Source organism: Zootoca vivipara, chromosome 13 (genome assembly GCF_965207765.1).
Source record: "Zootoca vivipara chromosome 13, rZooViv2.hap1.1, whole genome shotgun sequence".
Classification (NCBI taxonomy): Eukaryota; Metazoa; Chordata; class Lepidosauria; order Squamata; family Lacertidae; genus Zootoca; species Zootoca vivipara.
In genome coordinates this window covers 15545317-15568479 of record NC_142596.1, presented here as the reverse complement: position 1 = coordinate 15568479, position 23163 = coordinate 15545317, and the positions used below count along the sequence as shown (strand labels likewise).

General features: G+C 45.0%; 1 protein-coding gene across 2 annotated transcripts in view; it reads right to left on the bottom strand.

Moving 5' to 3' along the window:
- Positions 1–23163, bottom strand: part of ADAMTSL3 (ADAMTS like 3) — a 266235-nt gene that overhangs the window by 61586 nt on the left and 181486 nt on the right. For both annotated transcript variants that reach the window (XM_060282650.2, XM_060282648.2), the window contains exons 11-15: positions 22988–23126; positions 16667–16717; positions 9269–9473; positions 8013–8160; positions 4147–4231 (exon numbers count right to left, since the gene is read on the bottom strand). In XM_060282650.2, coding sequence (XP_060138633.2) covers positions 4147–4231; positions 8013–8160; positions 9269–9473; positions 16667–16717; positions 22988–23126 — 628 coding nt within the window. The remainder of the gene's footprint in view (positions 1–4146; positions 4232–8012; positions 8161–9268; positions 9474–16666; positions 16718–22987; positions 23127–23163) is intronic.

Sequence of the window (23163 nt, the reverse complement as noted above, 5' to 3'; positions counted from 1 at the left end):
CTTATTTCTTTTAAGATTATTAAAAGAAAAAGGATGTGGAATCTTTTTTTTGGAAAGCTTATTGAAAACCCCCCTGTAAATAAAGAAGACTCTAGGGAAACACATTTACAATAATGATGGGTATCAATTATCATGACATTCCACCAGAAAGAACGAGAAAGGTTATACCTCCATTTTTCTTGGCTTAGTGTTCCAGTCTTTTTTTAAACACACACACACACACACACACACACACACACACACACACAACCATTTTTGTAATAGACATTAAAAAAACCAAAAACTTTAGAACCACCATTATGCATAATTCAACACTCTTTTCTACACACAACACACACACTTGACCACAGGGGCAGAAGTATTTCTCTTCCAGATGTTGTCTTGGTACATCTCTATTTGCGGGATTTTGACAAACAGCTGTGTTCACATTTCCCTTACTTGTTCCGAACTCAAGCTAAGGTGTGAAGGCACAACGGGCAGTTAAAATAAAATAAAAAGCAATGAACCAGGGACTAAGATTTTCACGTTGTGGCTTTTGTTGAAGGATATAGCCATTGTTAAAGAAGGGGTTGAAATTTACCAGGGGAAACTGCAAACCTGGTCTTGTGGCTACAAGTTCATGCTGGCATTCCCTCCCACTCTCCCTATGTTGCTATGGTTGGAGGGCTGTCCAGAGCGACGGTGACAGCCTTGTCTATGGATATTTATTGGTCGCTGTTCTCAGGTCCAGCAAGAAATTTTCCTTGCAAACGGATTGGCTGGGTCTGTGGTTTTGTTTTCTTTGCCTACATCATAGCAGTCGTCAGAACTTTGTGATGGAAGAGGCATTGGGCTGGACCGTCAGTGGGAAAGGGTAGCGGAAGGGGCCTCTCCCACCCCATTCCATAGGTGGATCCCCTTAAGGGATCTCAGAGGGCAGTACTTTCCTGTCCAGATGGTTCAGGGACCACAGTGCCCCCTGGCGGTGATCAACCGGGGGTTCTCCGGATGCTGTCCATGCCGCAGGGAACACCTAAACTTGGCAAACACCACCAGCCAACACATGCCCAATGCCCACGCCAAACTTGTTTTGTCTTTCATCAATAAAATTGTGGCCTAATTTGAACCCAACACATATCTCCTGTTTTTGTTTGCCTGCCATGCACCCCAACATGGCCTCACCGTGTCTGGATCTGCAAGTGGACTTTGAGCTGCATCTAAATTGCAAAAAGCAAAGATTAATGCACTCTAAAGGGGAAGGAGCATTTAATCTCAGTTATTATAAGGGCTCAAGACAAGGCAAAATTACCAGGGACATAAGAAGGTAGTATGCTCTTTCTATCCATTCTGACCTGCATATGTCACCATTAGCAGTGTTTCCATGCTGCTGCAGATCGATTTCTACCAACATGCTACATCATTTGTCTTGCTGTACGCTATTTAACATAAGCAATGTAACGGCCCACATAACTCATTTTCTTTTCAATGTAAAGGAAATGTCAAAACACTGTTTTTTAAAAAAATCATGAATTACATATCATTTGTGGACTTTTTTTAAAAAAAGAGACAGAACATATTCGCTGATCCTATTTGCTTGACTGATTTCTGCGCCTGATTACACAAACTGCAGAAATTTCCACCTCATTTTCCATTGTCACTGGAATTCTCCAACGTCCTTAATAATTCCAGGGGCTTTGGGGAGTGAGGAAGTCACCAGTTGCTGAGAACTCTGTCAAAACAGAGAAACTGCCACTGCTGCCAATGACAAGCCCCTTTCAAAGCATTTCGCTTCCCCAAAAAATAACTGAAATCCTCCAACACTACCTACAAATGGGGTGGCAAACTGGTGTGTGTCTGATTTTGTCTCAGCCCTAAAGAGGGACAATTCCTTTCTGTAGCAAGCAGGTCACTCCCAGTTTCTATTGAGATCTGCAAGGGAATTCCAACTCAGCAACTTCATACTGGTCCGTTTCTTAACAGGAAGCAGCGTGGCAGTATAAATGTGCAGGATCTATAACACCAGCTCAGGAGGCAGTCAGTTTCGGGTTCGAGTCACAGGTTGGTGCCCACCAATTTACACACACTTGCCAAGATCAAACAGGACAAGCGAAGAAAAAATTAGGGGGGCCATCTAGCCTCATCTACCCTACAACACTTGGTTACAGTGGAGTAAACATGGACCAATGGTACCAAGTAGTATGGGAAACAGCCCTACTAGAAAAACTAACAGTAAGCTGAAACTGACACGGGGACAAATGGAAGAAGACACCTTCACCCCAATATGGTTCCCCTTCATCACCTACACAGCCCAACAAGACAATGACAAAAACCTACCATCAGCATACAAATCAATATGGCTAACCTTACCAAAACACCCACCCACCCCACTCACACAAGAAATTGAAGACCACCACAGCCAAACACACATGAACTAGCGCATCCTAAGCCAACCCCCGACCTCTCTCACCAACAAAGGAGCACAAGCGAACAACAGAGAACCTGCACATTCGACGCTGACACTGAACCCCTACACATACCAAGAAAAAAGAGAAACATCGACACCCCACCCCCACCCCTCTTCCTAATGTCTCAACAATCAAGATTAATGTGTAAAAACAGTACATGGGAAAAATATGAGACATTGTACTACCTTTGTAAACCAATAAAATCCTTAATAATAACACTTGGTTACAGTGCTCTGAAATGTGCAGAAAGAACGCTGACTTCACTTAAATGCGCAGAGGAAGAATATTCATCTCATTTGAATATTCCGGCAGTTCCATATTTTATTATTCATGCAGAATATAATTTGGTAGAAATGCAGCATGCTACAAGGGCGTGCCTAAAAATCTCTCACGGTCAATTTCCCCAAGCCAGTGATTTCTTGCAGGCAGAAATCTCCGGTGTGCATGTTTGCAAGGGCTTCTTCTCCATTCACGTGGTGAAGTACAATCCCATAGATGTAAAAGGGTCCCAATCTGGTGGTGCGAATGGGAGATGCGCCCAGTGCAGTCCCCTGAATTGAAGGCAGTGGGGGTGCCTCTTTGCTCAGGAGTTGTTTGTTTATTTATTTAATGTATTTCCCTTCTTTCCAAGCAATTACTGTCTCCCCAAGTGGCTCACGTCAATGAGAAAAAGAGAAAGAGTTTGAGAAAACATAAATGTGGTCCTTGGAAGGACCTTTGTACGGTAGGCTACTACATACAATCACTATCCTCCATCCAAATAAATGAGAAAGCATTCTGGACCAATGGGACTTCCAAAGACTCTCGAAAAGGCAGCTCTAGGTCGAGCATACTGGAGTAAACCAGTCTAGAAGTAACCAAGGGTGCTTCCAGATGACCTGTTCAGCAAACATTCATTCCGATTTGTTTGCAGGCAAGGGTAGATGACGTTGCATCTAAGCAATTGTTGGCCCATGCTTTCTCAGACATTTCCCCATCACTTTCACTACTTGCAGGAAGCCCAATGTTTTGGGAAGTGAGTTTGTTGCGCAAGACCTCCCAATCAGACGACCTGAATTTGCGAGTAAGTGATTGAATCCCACTCAAAAATAGCAACAGTCTGGAAAAGCCCTAAGGCCATGGTTACATTCAACCTCCCCAGGAGGTCAAAACACCTCTGCTCTGGGCAAACTCACTCAAGACCTGAACATTGTTTCTTGCCCCTACAATTCTAACTGAGATGCCCTCAATCTATACAGGGAAGAACCAAAGAGAGAAAACTTGGACCACCGGGGATTGCCCTATGAACACAGATGTTGGATACAAATGCCCTTCTTCTTGGCTGCATCCTCACTGTTTGCAAAAAATTTCTGGTTGCCATTAGGAGAGCCGTTTTGGAACTCAACTCTCCCAAGCAAGTGCCTTCTGGAGGACAGGAATTTGTATAGCTGGGAAACCTTGATAGCACTTCCGAAACATATAATTTAAATACTTTCTTGGCTCCAGCTGCTTTTGCGTCACTCAAGGAGAACTGTTTGGAAGAATCTGAGAACTGACTTGCAAAGACAGACCCAGCCCAGGAAAATCCAAATGCCAGATGACTTGGCAAGGGAGGCCAGTCTTTACAAACAGTCAGGAAAATGCATCAGTGGTCCCTTCTCTGCCTTAAAGAGAAAGAGAGCGAGTGAGACAGAAAGAAAAGAGAGAGGAATGGCAAACTTACGTCGGTTCTTCGGAGACTGCTCTGGTCTCCTCCATTTCGTGTGCTTGCTTGAACCAGGGGAGCCTTGCTTCAACGGGGTGTTTCTCTGGAAGAGAAAAATGCACACAAGCATGGGCTATTTATTTATCTCATTTCAGCAACTCCTGGGTTTGAACCAGGAACCTCGTTGTTTTGAACAACCTGGGACTGTGCACTCAGGAATCAGAGCCCTCTTCAGGACAAAAAAGAAAAACACCATTAGTTGTGATGCAAGAGAGAGTAGGTAGGGTTCAGCTCAAGGGGGAGAAAAACACCAGAGGGAAAACATCATTCTATGGTTTACATCGTTGATTCTTCATTTTCTTTCTTTTTGTTATGTTTGCACTTCTGAACAAATCCGTAAAATATTAAGAAACAAAAAGGAGTAACAGCATGGGCACAATTGTAGCCCCTCTGATCTGAAGGCAGAATGAACTCTCTGGACTGCCCAGGCCTAGCATATACACAGTCGTACCTTGGAAGTCGAACGGAATCCGTTCCAGAAGTCCGTTCGACTTCCAAAACGTTCGGAAACCAAAGCGCGGCTTCTGATTGGCTGCAGGAATCGGATGTTCGGGTTCCAAAGAACGTTCGCAAACTGGAACACTCACTTCCGGGATTGCGATGTTCAGGAGCCAAAACATCCAAGTACCAAGGCATTCGGGATCCAAGGTACGACTGTACTTATATGCAGAATTCCATAATACTGTCCTCCTCTCATTGTAAAGTGCTCTGGAATAAATTTTGACGAAGAGCATGAATACTTTAGAGTCTGGCCTCTGCTGAGTCAACCTACCAGTACCTTCTGCATTTCAGATTCCAGCTCAAAACGACAAGTCTTGTATCAGAGATAGATAGCAGACTCCCTGGGATGGAAAACTCACACCCCAAGACCTATGGACACAAGCAGGAATTCCCCAAGGTAGGAAGTAAAACACTGAAAGAATAGCGCTTGCACATTTTGTCTCATGTCTCAGGTTCTATAAATTGTAGAAACTTATGATTTCTTTTTAAAGAAAAGCTGGGAATCTGGGGATTAGAACATAAGAAAAGCCTACTGGATTGGGCCAATGACACATCTAGTCCATCACTGTGTTCTCCTGGTGGCCAACCAACTGCCTATGGGAATCCCACAAGCAACAGCACTCTGCCCATCTGTAATTCCTGGCACCTAGTATTCAAAGGCATCCTGTCTCTGACTGGGAGAGTTATGCAAAGCCATGGGGGCTAGTAGCTGTCCATGCATTTGTCTGATCCTCTTTTAAAGCCACCCAAGTTGGTGGTCATCACTGACTCCTGTGGGAGTGAGTTCCATAGTTTAACCATGCCCTTGTCCCCACCCCCTCCATGCCCAAATCTGTTTTCTGGTATGACCATATTGTGGATTTGGAAATATGCAATCTGCAATATCATGTGTGTGAATCAGTGAGTGGTTTTTTAAGGTGTAAAAAGGCAAAAGGGAAAGGACACCTGGACAGTTAAGTCCAGTCAAAGGCGACTATGGGGTTGTGGCGCTCATCTCGCTTTCAGGCCAAAGGAGCCGGTGTTTGTCCGCAGACAGCTTTCTTGGTCATGTGGCCAGCATGACTAAACTGCTTCTGGCACAACGGAACACCGTGACAGAAGCCAGAGCGCACGGAAATGCCGTTTATCTTCCCGCCACAGTGGTACCTATTTATCTGCTTTCGAACTGCTAGGTTGGCAGGAGCTGGGACAGAGCAATGGGAGCTCACCCTGTCGCAGGGATTCAAACCACTGACCTTCCGATCAGCAAGCCCAATAAGCTGTGGTTTATACCTACAGGAATTTCTAAAGTGGTTTCTAAATACACACTGAGGAGAAGCGCCTTGACTTATTTGATCTTATTTAAATATCGATTCGGTTTGAACCCAACACTATGCCAAAACATGGGTTAGCACAATCAAGCAACTGTATGAGTTCCCAGAGCACAGCCACCAAATTCCTTCTCTACTCCTGCTGCTGCCACACTGCCCAGGGCTAAGCCATGGTTTCGCTTACCCTTACATCCAGACCCAGGCTCATGGTTTGTTTCACTGCAGCTATAACCAATGTTTATTCCAGGGGAGGAGTGCAGGGGTTGTAATTTTTGCTTTGGGAACCCACATGTTTTCACATTTGGGCTAAGCAATAGTTTGGCTTAGTCTTATGTGTGAAATGGACCACTGTTGAAAAATCCATTAACTGCTAAGCAAAACACTGAAATTATTTCTCCCTGTTTTGTTACACTATAGATTTGTTCACCCCACTGTTTTAAATTACATCATAAGTGAAGAAGAAGAAAAAATAACAGGCACACACCCTGCTTAGTGCTGATTACTACAGCCTCATAACTTTGCCAACTCTTGAGTTTGTCCTCCAGCTTCTGGAAGAGGTTGCTAGGAACATTTTGCTTCAGCTAATAATTCTCTCCCCATCTACACACACACACACACACACACACACACACACACACACACACACACACTCTTGCACAGTCAAAACCAAATTAATATAATCTGGTCACAGAGAGACAACCTAGGCTGCATGGTATCAAGTAAAAGCGCAAAGCAAGTTGATTTACAGAAGAAAAATGTGCTTTCACAAGGTTACCTCCAAATCAGACAAAATCTGCACCAGAAACAAACAAAAACTGAGCAAAATGCAGGGTGCAGTTTTTGAAATATGGAACGCTATTTTCAATGAGAGCTATGGTTTAGGTGTATTGAAATGAGAGAGCCCCTTTATCCTTGGCTCAGATGCTGAGGTTTTAATTAACATCCCAACGCCAGAAATAAAAAGAAGCATACCAGGGCTAGGGAGATATAGAACTCTCCGCTGTTAGTGGGAAGTGACCTGCATCTCCTCCCTGCAGCTTTCTTGTGTAACATCTAGGGAATGAAGATGTGTGGCATGCAGTTCCCGTGGTTTGCAGATCCCCACCTCCAGCAGTAGGGAAGCTGAGGATGTGCATGTTGCAGCTACGTGTCTTCTTTTCGATAGGCATTGCTGGGAGATGCAGCAAGGAAGCGCAGCCTAGTGACAGCTAGATTAGGCTTCTGAGTTTCTGAATGCAGTGCATGATAAGAGTGACATGCAAAGAGTGTGTGCAGATGAGCAGGAAATGAGGAGTGTGTTTGATCAGGTGAGATTTACTCCATTTCTGAATCGCTCCACACACAGGGAAGTTGCAAGGCAATTTAAATGGATGTGTAAATAACACAATAAAAACACATTAAAATGAAACAGAGAGAGAGAGAGAGAGAGAGAGAGAGAGAGAGAGAGAGAGAGAGAGAGAGAGGAAGGAAGGAAGGAAGGAAGGAAGGAAGGAAGGAAGGAAGGAAGGAAGGAAGGAAGGAAGGAAGGAAGGAAATAAGAAGCAGGAACTATACTATCCCCCAAATTGCATATCCAAGTACTTATGTGGCTCTTACTCGTCCATGGGTTGGATCCAAAGGTTCATTTCCTCTGATGGAAGGTGCCCTTGCACCAGCAAAAGAAGTTATTCTACCAGAAGTGCTCTCCTCCCATTGGGTCCTTTGGATCTAACCCTATCGGCTGTATCCAACGTTACCTGTCTGCTAGCGAAAGGGCTCATGTTGAGTGAGTTTCAGTGTGGCAAAAAAGGAGGAATCGAATGTGACAGTTGTGCTAGCCGAAACACATCACATAACAGGTTGCACAATCCGTTGTGCAAGAAAATCACCACCAACCTGCTTGTGCATTCTCTTGTGCAACGGTGTTCTGCTGGGGCACAACATTTCGCCACAGAAGCAAGCATACCACGAAGTGATTTTATCGCTACATTGGATACAACCCTCTGTGTCTTTAGGTAGGTCCATCAGAGTTACCTTTGGGCTTGTAACAGGGGACCGGCACGATACATTCTTCTTTTATGTGCAGCTTGAGCTGAGGATTGCAGCCGCCCGTGTGCTGCCCACGGTGATCAATGCACAGCACCACTCGGTATCGTAACCCTCGCCCACACGTCACGGTGCACTACAGAGCGACACAAAAGTGAAACCCCAGAGCTGTCAACCGATTCAAGGATGTTCAGTCAAATTATTATTGTATTATATATTAAATTTTCTCAGCCTTCCACAATATAAAACCACAATGCACAACACAGTAACAAACAAAAATAACACCCCCAAATTATTATCATCATCTGCCTTTAGCTGATTAATACATTAAATGGAAGTACACGTGCAGACATAGTTTATATTTTAGTATTATTTACTTTAAAATCTATATTCTGCCTTGGAAGTCTAAAACTCCATTCTCCGAGCGGCTTGCAAATCACTGCAGCATATAACAAAGGCAGAGTATGGACGAAAACAGGCATATGAAACAAATTAACCCAAATCAGTCCTTATTATTCTCTGAAACAGCAGCAACGAGGAGGATCCAATAAATCATATAACTTGGCTTTGCTAATGCCATTTCGGGATACATACGTAAGTGTGAGATAAGTTACAGTTTAATAAAGAAAAAAGCTACCATTGTTGGTCCATCTTCAATATTTTCCTTTTCATTCCCTAATATGGCCATGGACCAGGTCCAAAACAGCCTCAAAAAATAAACAAGTGTTCCCTTAGCTCATAGCCCAAATGAACCATCATCATCACCAGCTCCCATCTGCTCTGCTTTACCATCTGGGACTGGTCTGTGCTCCTCCTTGCCTCATAGAGGCCAATCTAGATTGAGAAGATGCTCCTCTCCCCTTATATATTTCTTCTTCTTGTCCCTTCTGGCAGGGAAAAAGCCATTTTGCTGAATATTCCCAACCAGATTTTATGGCAGCTGGGATTCCACACCTACCCCCCCCCACCCAATGATGAATGACACTTGGTCTGGGGTGCTGTGGATGATGCAATTCTTCCAGGGCAAAGACGCAGTTGGCAGCAACAGCAAGAGCCCTAGGGGGGAAGTAATGTTGCCACCCCAAGAAACTGCGGATTGTGTGCAACGTAGTTCTAAGCAACATGTTCCATTAGCACCAGGACACCAGTTATTTCCCCCTATAGTGTTTTTCCGTATATCTGGGGGGCGGGGGGAATCATTTTTTTGTTTTTTTAATGAAGGCTTAAATTCTTTGTGAGCTTACCTGTGACCATTCCAAAGCGATCCATTTAGGGCAATCGTACAGGTTGCAAGCTTGCATGACCCTGGGCTTGGGAGCATACATGCACTTCCACTCCTCTACTTGTAATATCTCTCCATGGATGGTCTCCTCCACACACACGAAACTCCTCCTCTGGATTCCACCTCCACAGGAAACTGAACATGCCGTCCAGGGGTTGTGCTCCCAGCTGGGGTTGGTGTGGGGAAGGGAACACAACAATTTGCATGAGTCGGCCTTCTATAAGGTTTCTAGATGCAAACTCTTATGAAAGCAGTAGATCCATCTTTCTTCTTTGAAAACCGACACTTAATACTGTCAGTAATCAGACCCACTGCTGAATCCCAATTCTGTAATGTTGTTTTATCTAAAGCTTATGTACCAATTCTCAAATTTTCAAAAGAGTGTCAAATCTTAATGGATGCTTCCTAGACTACTTTTTGCATGGAAGATAAAACCTTTCCTCACACAACACCATCTCCAGATGGTGATCAACTGCGGTAACTGTGCTTAAAGATCTCAGACAAGATCTGCCTGGTGTATCGTGATCGATGAACATACTGGGGAAGATTCTGGAGAAGGTCCACTAAGACTTGGAATCTAGGACTAGGAGTCCAGAACATTTTGGCCAGGAGTCTAAACCAATCCAGGTCTGGGTGTCTTGCAAAACTGCGCCTATCTTTGCTTCCAATGAAGAACTTTAGGGGTGGCTTCGAGATCTGCACCACTCTGCTAACATCACAAAATATATGCTTCCCCCCCCCCCACTGTGGAGATTCACCGGTGTGTGTGGGGCAGGCAATGTATAGAACAGTCCCTTTTGGATTGCCATTATTTTTTCCTGCTAGCAAATCAAAGCAAGAAGTCCATGCTTAACATTCTGTTCTAAAACACGTTTGGATAGGCAGGAAGAATGCCCAGAGTGGAAGGAAGGAAAAATACCAACAGCAGAAGAATGACAGATGAAATTGATGGAATATGCGGAAACGGCAAAACTGATGGGAAAAATCCGAAACCAGGAAGATCAAGTATTTTCTAAAGACTGGAGTAAATTTGTAATGTACTTAAAAGACCACTGTAAACAATGAAAATCTTTGGCAGGGATGTAAAGGCACTCGGAATGTGGATTTGTTTTAATGGTAATTATGGTTATATAATAGCTAGATAAGGGTAAAAGATGCAGTAAATTTAATCTTAAAGATGGAACCCATGGAGGGAAGGAACTGAAATCGCTGTTTTATATGTATATACCCCCCCCCCAAAAAAACCACACCATACTGTATTTGGATATTACGGTCAGTAATGGCTCAGGAAAATAAATGCAAGCCTGTTGCACCCGCTGCATGGGTTGGAAGCAGCCAGAGTATTCCACTCAAAGCCGTTTGTTGGAAGCAGCGGAGGCACTGTAAAGAAGTCAAACACAGAGCAGATGGAGCAGAAACCTATAAATCCAAAAGGTAAATTTATATAACTGCTCCCCAAGATGCAGGAGGTGACTCAAGAATGCTCCCTGCCTGAAATAATTCACGCAACTCCCCCGCTCAGAGCAAATTAATCACCTTATACACAAACCAAACGTGAAACTTGCTGTACGGCGAGCGTTGACATTTAAACCAAACTTACATGATCAAAACCAGGCAGCATGAAGCAGATAGCTAATGATTTCACCATCGCCCCTGATAAATGCGCTCATCTGCTGCTCTCCTTTCATGCCGCTTAACCCAAAGGAACGATTGATGTAATATATAACACACTAAAGGATGTCTAGCTCCAGAGCTAATCTACTGCAAGAGCTAGCACAGCGTAGTAGCAAAAAGGCCATTTAACGTATTGCACAGGAGCAAAATTCTGCAGGGGGCATTCAACACTAGGGAGCTGTGGAACAGAAGTGCATGATTTGAAAAATCTCAGGGGGTTGCTGCTGGAAAAAAACCCAGCTCCATTGTGAGTACCCCCCCCCCACTGCAATGTGACCTACAAATTACCTTGGACCTAACACCATTATGCTGTGACTTGCCCTGGCTCCATCAGTAGCAGGAAGCCAGCAAAATGGGGAAGAAGTAGGGAAGTCTACCTCTGGACAGCAACAGTGTCCGAGCTGTGCAGTGTGGTCCACAAGGACACTGGGGGTTGTATCCAATACGCAAAGTAGACCCACTGAAGTTAATGGGCATAAGTTAGTCATACCCATTAATTTCACTGAGTCTGCTCAGAGTAGGACTAACATTGCCTGTCACCCTGGGATGTCTTTATTTTCCTGGGATTTTATTCTGCATTTTTCCTTGCTTTGCTCTGGTTTCTTATTGCTGCTGTACACCTTTAACTGGTACGCGATGCTGGTTTGTTAACTATAAATTGTTCTGTTGGACTCTCCCACTGACTGCAGAGAGAGCTTTAGCAGAAAGGTGGCCTTGAGATTTTTAAAGCAAGCAAGCAAAGGCACAGAGCAACGACACCAGGTAATAGGGCAAGCTACCTTACACACTATGGAGGGAGAAGTGGAGATGTTAACACAGGGCTGCCATTTGGGCCAGCAACCCCATCTTTCTTCGAACACACATTTCTAAGTCACTGGCATGGGCATCATCCATTTGGTGCCAGGTTAAGCCATATTTGGCAAGGGTTTTATCTGACTGACTGGCTAACCTGCTCTGTTGATTTTTAAGCTGCCATTTTAGTTTGATAAGCTGTTTAATGGTTTACCGTTGTTTGCGGCGATGGTTGTTTAAATGTTTTGTACCCTTGCCCTTCTAAACGATTTCAATAAGTAAAATAAAATAAATACATCAGGTTGCGGCCAAAGTTAGTCCAAAGCAGAGTCTACCCATTGAAATGAATGGATATGACTAGTTTGGGTCCATTAATTTCAACAGGTCTACTATGTTAGCTGGATTCAATCCGCAATGCACAATTCTGCACCGCAGCAATTCCTGGTTCCCAACAGAACGTTCCTGTGTGCTACACATTTTCACAAATATAAGCATGTAAAGGACTGGCTCAGTCCTGATCCACAGCGATGTCGACCACCAGGAGAAGGTGGTCACCAAACCAGAGGGAGGTCAGCAGGCCGAGGCTCTAGAACAGGGTCGGAGGCAAAGCAAGGAGAGCTCAGGACCTTGGACAAGGACTGCCATTAGAAGCCCAGGCCAAGAATACAAGTAACCCCAGGTGTGTCTGAGAGCAATGGGCAGGGCTTTATAAGGGCATAGGCCTGACACTGAGACAAAATGGTGGGTGGATTCCCAGGCCCAGTCACCACACAAGTTCACAAGTGGCAAGGCCTAAGCAGGTGGCACAGTGAAGCTAAGGCAAACACCAGCATCCGTGGGCCCTGCTAGGCAGTCTGGCCCCAGGAGCTGCCCCAAGGGTACGGAGTGCTGACAGCAGCCCTGAGTATGTCCCGTCATGTTGCTAATAATTACATTTCAAAGCATACACTGAAAACATAGGTAAAGGTAAAGGGACCCCTGACCATTAGGTCCAGTCGTGACCGACTCTGGGGTTGCGCGCTCATCTCGCATTATTGGCCGAGGGAGCCGGCGTACAGCTTCCAGGTCATGTGGCCAGCATGACAAAGCCGCTTCTGGCAAACCAGAGCAGCACATGGAAACGCCGTTTACCTTCCCGCTGTAGCGGTTCCTATTTATCTACTTGCATTTTGACATGCTTTCGAACTGCTAGGTTGGCAGGAGCTGGGACCAAGCAACGGGAGCTCACCCCGTCACAGGGATTCGAACTGCTGACCTTCTGATCAGCAAGTCCTAGGCTCAGTGGTTTAACCACAGCGCCACCTGGGTCCCTACTGAAAACATATTACTGCATAAATCTAAACAACCACCCACCACTATGTTGTGACAACATGAGCAATCACCTTGCAGGGGTGGGGAACACGACTCCCTCCAGATGTTGTTTGGATCCAGCTCCCATCATTCCTGGCCACTGGCCATGCTGGCAGGGGCTGATGGGAGCTGGCATCCAATGATGTCTGGCAGGCCACAGCTTGCCCATCCCTGTCCTAATGTGTTGAGAAATCTGTGGCTTCCATGCAGTTGCCCCACTCTCTCTTGCTGTGGTCCCTCTAAACACTGGCATGAGACCCTGCCCCCCCTAAAAAAGGGTTGCCCACAAGGGAATGGGATTCTCAGACTTGAAAAAGTCCCCCTTAGGCAGACCCCTTTCTTTCAGCTCCAGCGCCTCCCCTTCCTGCTCCATCTGCCATGTGGGAACAATAATACAGACCTATTTTGCAGAGTTTCACTTTCTTGCTTGCTCATTTGGAGAACTGGTGGAAAATGCTTTTTGACAGCTGTTTGCACACATTTCTGCTGTCTGGGGTGGTGCACAAGGAGCATGCCGAACACTTTATAGCACTGCATTAAGTGCTAAAAAGTTATTTGTTTTTAAAATAATAATCACCGGGATGTAAAATACATTTAACTGCCGAGGGAGATTAGCGGTCCGCGGATTTGTATATGCCGCAATGCAAAAGCGCCTTATGTGATGCTAGCTCAGGAAGTGTTTATGGTGTACATTTTTACAGCTGTTTTTCTTTATCTCAGCAATTTAAAACACACTCCCTCGTCCCATAGTCCTAGGAGTCAAGTTCCAGGTGGGACAAGGGGCCTAGTAGGCCATGCAGTTTGATAGATACTTTCCAGAGTCTGCGTCTGTCAAGGCATCCCTCAACACTCCTGCAAGCCTGAACTATGCGGGAGCCATTCCAAAAGCCTTCAAAGGTAGAGGTGCGCGTGTGTGTGTACAGAGGTGGGGGAACATTTATCCTGGTGATTTCCCACCTCCTTCTTTCAAAAGATTGCTCCATCTGTTAAAACAGTCCGGGAGTGCATTTACAACTTGAGCCACAGCTCAGCTCATTGGACTCCCACCGCTCTCTGCCCCAGGCTTCTCATTTGGCTAATGAAGGCAACACAGTGCACTATACGGTCGTAAAGGAAGCTTGCATATGGCCCTACTATTTATAGATGACTGGTGCTCAAGAAACAGCAAGCAAAGTCACAGGAAGCTACCTTTTACCAAGTCAGGGCAGTGGTCCATTTAGCTCACAGAGGTCTACACTGATTGGCAGAGGCTCTCCAGAGTTTTTTTTTGGGGGGGGGGTGCACGCGCCTCCCGGCCAAGATGTTGGGGAATAACCTGAGACTGTCTGCACGCAGCACATGTGCTCTACTACTTCCCCGCCAAGCTCGGGTTAAGCGCTTTGTCTTAACTTCTGCTGTGTGTGAAGACAGCAGGTGTCACAGAGCTCATACAAGGAAACCCATGTGTCGGGGGGGGGGGACTTCTGAGATCTTTGGAACCTGTAGGATAAATTTTCCTTCAGACTGCAGGGATCTACTGGGTATAGAAGGCTGAAGGTGGTTGCTCACTTAACCTGCTCCTGAGCAGTATGAGGACTTGTATATTCATGCCAACATCGTGAACTTGGCCCAGTAGCAGGCTGGCAGCCAGTGCAAATCCCACAAGCAAGATGTTATATGCTGTTGATAGTTTGCCCCTACAAGCAATCCAGCTGCCACATTCTGCACTACCTGCAGCCTCCAGACCAACCCCAAAGGCAGCCCCACACAGAGCATACTGTAGTAGTCCAACCGCAAGGTTACCAATAACAACCCCCATTATCCTCAACTACTGGCCATGTTGCCATGTTGCTGATGGGAGTTGGAAGTCCAGCAACATCTGGAGGGCCACATCTCCACCCCCAATGAAGAGAAAAATTAAGTGTGCCTTAGGCTGGAAAGTGGAAAAAAGGCAATTCTGACATTCTCTCAGTCACATGAGAGCTGCTTATTTGCTGGTAGGTGGAAAAAGCCATACAAGCCGGTCTCTGCCTACATGGCTGGGTCATTAAAATATTCTTGAGCTCGTTTCAGACACACAGTTCAAATGAGTGCTTTATATGAGTATGCATTTGCCAACAGAGGCATGCACACTCCTCCAACTACTGCTTGTTCGGAGGTTATGCAGGTTTTTGCGATGCTCAACCGCTCCCCTCCTGCAAAACCCACTTTAACCCAAAATATAGGTGGCGCCCAAATAATCAAATGGGCACATCTTAGGTCAAGTGTTGGGAGCCTCCAGATGTTGCTAACTATGACTCCCATCATTCCTAGCCATTGGCAATGCTTGCTAGGGCTGATGGGAGTTGAAGTTCAGCAACATCTGGAAAGCCAAAAATCCCCCACATCTAACCAAACCAAATATTGCCTATTTCCAGCTCTGGAACATTTGGGGACCAGGTATTTGTTTGCTCATTTAGTCTGGCCTGGCTGTTACCACAAGCGTTGGAAAACCCCACAAAACCCATAAGCAGAGAGAATAGTGAGGCAAGTCCACAGACTACTTGGCAATGAGAAATCATACTACCTTAAATTCTCTGAGAGTGATGGTGGTTTGGAACGCCCTCTTGTCAATCAACCCTCTCCAGACTTTGCCCCACTGAACACATCTGCAGTGTTGAGTCTGGAGTGTTGGTTTTTTAAAATCCCTTTGCTAGGACTTGGCTTTATTTAGCTGATTGATACACTATACTCAACAATTGCTATCTTGCACATAACTTACTAATGGAGCCCATGCACTTGAAGCGGGCAAGTGCATTAGTGGCAGGTCGCGCTCTTTAAGTGCCATGTGCTTTGGTGCGAACTTATCTCAAGAACTCAACGTCATGGGCTGTCAAGCTCAGTCATGCCATCTATGGCAAACAGTTACTGCTAGTCTTCATCTTGGGTAGGCAGGCATCTGAACAAATGATACAAACTAATTACTGTACCGTATTTTCCCGTGTATAACACATCCATGTGTATAAGACTCAAATTTAAGAAAATGGGGGAGGAGGAGGAGATAGCCCAGAGTTGTTGAGCTTTTTGGGGTGAGGGTTGCCCAGAGTTGTTGAGATTTCTTTGGGAGGGATTGCCCAGAGTTGTTGAGCTTTTTTCGGGGGGGGGGATGCCAAAAATCACTAACCCAACTGAGAAACGCTGACAATCGCTCACGTCACCAATGATAACATGCAGACGGCAATCATACGCCCAATCGTCGAAGCGGCAGCCAATCCAGAGCAGCCCTTGCCACAACAACCAATCACCCACACAATTTCCAAAGCAGCAACCAATCCAAAGCAGTGCTTGACGCAGCCACCAATCACCCACAAAACCACCGCTGACAAGCTCCTACTCATGCCTGCAACCAATCACCCGTCCGTCCGTCCCCCCACTATCCGTGTATAAGAAAACCCCAGTTTTTAAACATTTTTTTTGGAGTAAAAACCCCTCGTCTTATACACGGAAAAGTACGGTACACTCTATTATACTATTAATGGAAGGCTAATCTCAACAGCAACCTGCATCTTATAGAGGCCATACATACCGAGGAAGTGGCTGGAAGTGGTCGTAAGGCATGATTTCCTTGAATCCGTCACTGTGAACAAGACAAGCATTTGCAAAGTTATTTGCGGAACACCAGGCTGGGCTTTTCTTTGTCATGAATATATTCATTTGAACACCCATTAGAATTTCTGGAAACAACTAGTTTGTGAGGTGGGTATCCTTCGCGCTGCCTATTGAACCCATTCAGATCTTAGCAACTGAACCGGTTTGTTCTCAAGCTTCTATGCAATTCCTGTGAAAGGTCCTAAAAGCAAAGCCCTGCTGCAAAGTTTCTAGCAGTCCAAGGCAAGACCAGCCCTACCATTAGGCAGAGCGAAGTAGCTACCTCAGGCAGTAAAAGCTGGGAGCAGCAACAAGATAATGAAGGATAGACCTGTGTGTGCCATTTGCATGGCAAACCCACAAACAAGATAACTTGCCACCCTCAGCACCCTACTGTAACTAAGCCTAAGCATGTGCTATCTGAAATAATCACACAATTCTTCTCTTACTCTGTTGTCTCCCTTGCTACTATTTTCAGACTGTACGCCCTTTGGGGCAGGGAGCTGTTCTCCTAGGACTAAGCTACATTAGTAAAAAGAACAGCGTTTTAAGTGCATTATAAACATGAAACACCAGATGGCGCTGTAGAGCACAAAACTTTTCTATGCGATTTTACATAGGTTTCCCCCCCTTTTGTTATAACGATTTAATTTATGACTTCAATTTAGCGTTTTGTTTCCTGGGTGTAGATCCACCCCCAGTATCTGTAATCTACCATGTATTAATCCTAGGCTATCTGGGACTGCAAACGGATCAAGCCTCAAAGCCTTCTTTGAGGACATAAGACAACAGAAGACAACCTCAAGACCACACAGGCCTGGGATAAGATTTAGGAAACCAGCCTCCTGCCATTTTCAGGTCAAAATGGTGGCAATCTACTCTATGCCAGAAAAGAGAAAATGCAGTACCAAAAGAGGACAAAAGTGAATACACATCTGCATACAAATTGCATAAACTTATTATATGCAAATGTGGAAATGAGTAGCACAACTTAAACAGAAATGCAATTCATCTCAACCCTCAGGGCAGAAGACTGTGATCGAGTGTTCTGCTCAGTCTGCTGTCCATTTCTGTTAACGCCTCTCCTCTTTCCAGAGGGGAGGGGTCGTGAGCAAGAATCACTTCCTGGGCCCGCTTTCATGCCCCCCCCCAGCCAATCCGCTTTAGCCGCATTTAAAAGGCTGCAGGCCCACGAGCTCTTCCTTGTTTTGTTCCCGCTTCCTTGGATCACCCTTCCTCCCTCCCTCTAGCATCTGACCTTGCTATGGACCTCGGTTGGTTGCCTGTTCAGGGGGCCTGGTAGGAATTTTTTTCCCACTTGGCAGATTGGCACCAGCCACTTTGGTTTTTCACCTACCCCGTGGCAAATCATCACAGCTTTGTAAGGTTTGGTGGTTAGGCATTGGAAAATGTGTTGTGTGTTGGAGGGCAGGTTGTGGCCATCACCTACCCCTCCCCTTGAAGGGTATTCCGTTAAAGGAATCCGACGGCCGTGGTTCCTGTCTGATGCCCGGGTGGTGGCTAGGGCCATGGCACAACCCTCCGGTGACTCTAGGGGAAAGCTTCCAGTTGATTTGCATCAACAAGCTCCTGCTAAAGGTTGTTAACCCTTGTGTGACTCCCTGCAGAATGGGCAGGAGTCAAGTATAGTCTATTCGGATCAAATGCCTAAGCCATGGGTAGGCAAACTAAGGCCCAATCGCCTTCTAAATCCGGTCCACGGACGGTCCAGGAATCAGCATGTTTTTACATGAGTAGAATGTGTCCTTTTATTTTAAATGCATCTCTGGGTTATTTGTGGGGCATAGGAATTCGTTCATTTATTTATTTTTTCAAAATATAGTCCGGCCCCCTACAAGGTCTGAGGGACAGTGGACCGGCCCCCTGCTGAAAATTTTTGCTAACCCCTGGCCTAAGCCAATACCACTCACATTCTGTAACCAATAAAGCTGTGGCCGTCTTTAGCCCATTAACCAAAAATACTTGTGTGTCCATGTGTCTTATTTCATCACAAAGCGGGGAGCGGGGCCTCGACTCACAACTGTTAATAGACAACTACTTCAGTGCTCCTCTTGCTCTCGCTTCTTAGGGTTTCTTGATCCCTAAATCAAGATTGGACCAGGGCAGCTCTTCAAACTGAGGACTCCTTCCAAGTGCCCTCTGCCAGCTCTTCAAATAGAAGACTGTCCTATATAAAGTAGGGCACATGCCTACCCTACTGGTCAAGAAAGAAGTAGCGTCTGCCAGCTACTCCACAAGCTCCAGCTCAAGACCTCATCTCCACCTCCAGCAACTGACCTCTGGGGGCTCAACGGGAGAGCATAGACTACAGCTATGGATTTGGGCCAACCTGCCCACAACCCTGGCTGGGCCCTGACACCCACAAGGAGGAGCAACGAGAAACAAAGCAGAACATTCACCCCATAGCATCTTAGCGCCTTTGCTTTTATAGCGCTGATATTAATGGAAAGTACTCATATTACATGTTTCCCCCCTACTTATAAAGCTCCCATCCTACTTCCAGAAGGTCCTGTAACCTTTTATGATCTGTATTCAAGTTTTGCCAGAGTGGGTCTGCAGAAACAGGCCTGGTGAGTTTTGAGCATCTATGCTTCCGAGGGGGTCGCTATCGATGATTACGTTCGACTGGGATTAGAGGAAACAGGACAGTTTAGTTATAGGAAATGAAATCCACCGAGAGCGTTTCCTTTTTCTCCTTTGGATATATCTCCAGCTCTGCCAGCTGGCATTTTAATGTGAGGTTCTGGGCTAGATACTGTAGTGTTATTTTAAGATACTTTAGCAGAGCCAGGAAACAGCACCAGACGGTCCAACAGCCAGCGTGCCTTAAATGTCATTGTGCAACTCAATATGGTCTATGTACAGTGCAGCAGCAGCCTTTAGGAACTTGGCAACGGCACCGTGTGGTCTTTGCACCACAAGCATCTTTCCTTTGCATCGCATTCATTTTGTTTCATTGGAGCCTGTAACCCTTAAGAAAAGAAAAATGAAAGTGTTGACTGATGAGTGTCTAAAAGGAAAGGAATGCATGTGAGATGCTGGCTTCAGGTAGATCAATGATTCCCAAACTGGGGCACACTGGTGTGGCTTCAGAGGGGTTGATGTGTGCCTTAAAAAAATTAAGGAATCCAAAGCAACAATATTGGATGCAATCATCACTCTATGCCTCGTGGAGTTGGACATTCATATTATCCTAAGCAGATGGTGGGAGTAAAGGATGCGCTAGCATTTCCAGATGCAGTTTCTACGTCATGTCACTTGCTCAGAGAAATTCCAGAAGCATCGCCATTGTCAAGAGCTACTACATCTGTGTGCAGCCGCCCCGTGTAGTAAACTGCTGGAGTACAACAGTAAAGCACCTTCAGGCCGTAGACCAAGCATAGGCAAACTCAGCCCTCCAGATGTTTTGGGACCACAATTCCCATCATCCCTGACCCCTGGTCCTGTTAGCTAGGGATCATGGGAGTTGTAGTCCCAAAACATCTGGCGGGCCGAGTTTGCCTATGCCTGCAGACTGACTCTGCCCACCCAGGCTGGTCATTGGGTCATTTTGGGAAAGGAGGAGGGCTTCCTTTTTTCAGTTGAGCCTTGCGTGAGCGCCAAGGTCTTCCTGGGCTCCGAGTGCCCCTGTGATCCTGAAATCTGGCTTGTTTTTTGGTCCTGACTTGGATCGACACGCAGCTTCTGACTCCCAACTCATGGCTTATCTCAGGCAGCTGCCCAGAGCCCAGCCCTACAGATCTTCATTGTTTAGTCTGGGGACAAGTCAATATGGTGACCTCCAGAAATTGTGCTACAGGGAACCAAGCAGAGGGTCTTCTCGGTAGTGGCACCCACCCTGTGGAACGCCCTCCCATCAGATGTCAAGGAAATAAACTATCTGAGTTTTAGAAGACATCTGAAGGCAGCCCTGTTCAGGTAAGCTTTTAATGGTTGGGGTTTTATTGTGTTTTTAATATTTTGTGGCTGGGAAAACCCTGTCAGATTGGTGGCATATAAATGACAACAACAACAACAACAACAACAACAACAACAACAACAACAACAACAACAACAACAACAACAACAGACTAAACTCTCTCACATCCTTGGCCCTAGGGCATGTTGTCTGGGGCTGATGGGAGTTGTCCCAAATGTCTGGAAGAAACCAAGTTGGTTACTCTTGGCTTAGCCAAAGGCTATCAGTCATATAATAGTACATCATACAAATTATGATGTAAGCAAACATAATCCAGTACAATATCCAATGCCTTTTACAACAATAATACTATATAAAAAACTATAGCACTCAATACAGAAAAGACAGGCTCCCATCCATTTATAATTTAACTCAACTCTTTAACAGCAAAATTCACAGCCCTCTGTAATCTGACATTTTCCATTCACAATTTATTCTAAGTTGTGTTGCCAGTCAGCCATATGGGATTTGACTCATTCATTTTTAATAGACAAAAAACCACAACTAGAAAACTAGCTAGGTCAAGTATGTAAGTTTTGCTATATATAGTGGCCTGGGGAGGAGGGCAATGTTCTTTGAGGATTAATCTCTGCCAACAAGCCATGAACATCTAAATCCAAAATATGCTGCCTAACCACTTCCAAAGCTTTCTATTCTGCCTGCATTAACAAATAAAATAAAATAAAAATTCACATGAGGATCCTATCACAGCGGTTCACTTCTTAGTGACTGGTTTAACTCAGTCACTGTCTGGGATATAAATAAGTGCTAACTTTGAAAGCTTCTGGCTATTTCCATAGAATAATTTTATCCTTTAATAATGTTACCATCCTGGTATTCAGTGAAGATGACAACTTTGACAGACTAGCTTTAGCTCGTAACAAGAAAGGTGGTGTTCTGTTTGTTACAAGGAATACAAGGTGTTCTGAATGGAATCAGTAGACCTTTGAGATCCGTATTACCTGAAAGCTGTGCTTCACAGCTGAGAAATGTTTAAGCGAAGGGAGAATTAACTGACCACTTTCTTAATTGTTTAGCTAACATTTTCTTCAGCTGGCTCTGCGTTCGCTTGAAAGCATCCGGGGCTAGTGAAAGTGTTGCTGCAATTCTTTACACCCTTTGCTTAATTCAATGAAAACTTCCCAATAGTGAGTTGCTCTGGCTTCTTGCATGTTAGCCAATGCTCCCTTTACTTCACATGTAGCATTCCAGAAATATCTATCATCAAACCATGAGTCAGTCTGTTTTCTTCTTCCCCCAAATCCTGATGTAATCACCCACTTTAATCCCAATAATTAAAACAAAATTCAAAGTATGTCGCCATTTCTCCAGCATTCAAAGGCAGCAAAGGTTACTAATTCGCCTCAAAATCAAGCAAATTTGCCCCAGTCTAAGGAAGGCTACTTCCAGACTGTGGTACCATAAAAGCTGAAACACTTCCACTCAGGCAGCCAGTGTCAGAGAAACAGACATACAATGCAGAACAATTGCTCTGTTTGTGAAAAATATGGATACCCCCTTCCTCCTCCACTCTTGCATGACTATTCAGTATATGGGAGTAAGCTTTAACTATCCAAATCAGATAAACTATTTAGCCTTGTTAATTTCGGAGTCTAATTTCCATCTTTTTTAAAAATTAAGAATATTACGAGTTGGGGAAAAAAATACATAAAACATTTTAAAAAGGCAGAAGAAAACAACAATAAATAGGGTTGCCATGTGTCCTCTTTTTCTGGGACATGTCCTCTTTGTCAGGGGTAAAAATTGGGACAAATTGCATTCATTTGTTTTGAATGGCCATCATGGCATCCTCTTTTTTGCTCTTCGAAATATGGCAACCCTAAACAATTATTACAAAAAATATAATTAAGATTACAGAACTATATAACGTACAGTAGTGCTTCGCAAGACGAATTTATTTCGTTCTGCGAGTCGATTCGTTTTGCGAAAAATTCACCTTGCAAATTGTGGTTTCCCATAGGAATGCATTGCAATTTCTCCCCCCCCAAAGGAACGCATTAATTAAATTCCAATGGGAACTGGAGGGCTACATCTGCCCAAGAACAGTAAGTTCAATTTCCAAGTTATGCAGACAGAATCACAGCACCCACTGAATCAAATGAACCGATTCACGGGGTGGGGTGCAAAAATAATACTGGTGGTCATTATTTCTTTCTTTACTGAAAAGCAAAACCTTCCCTCCACCACTGACGCAAACACCCGGCTCCCCAGTGCGCCGACTGGGATCCACCCATCCATTTATAAATTTGCAATGCAAACCTTGAAGGGCAAGGATCCATATTGCACTCCTTCAGCTTAGGCTTTGGCTTCTTATTTTCAGGATAGTAATGGCAGTACTGATCTGGCACCACACGCTTTGAACGGATATCCACGCACTCTGCAGAGTTCAGCTGGTAGCCTACATTGGGGAGAGGAATATGCATTGCATTTAAGTG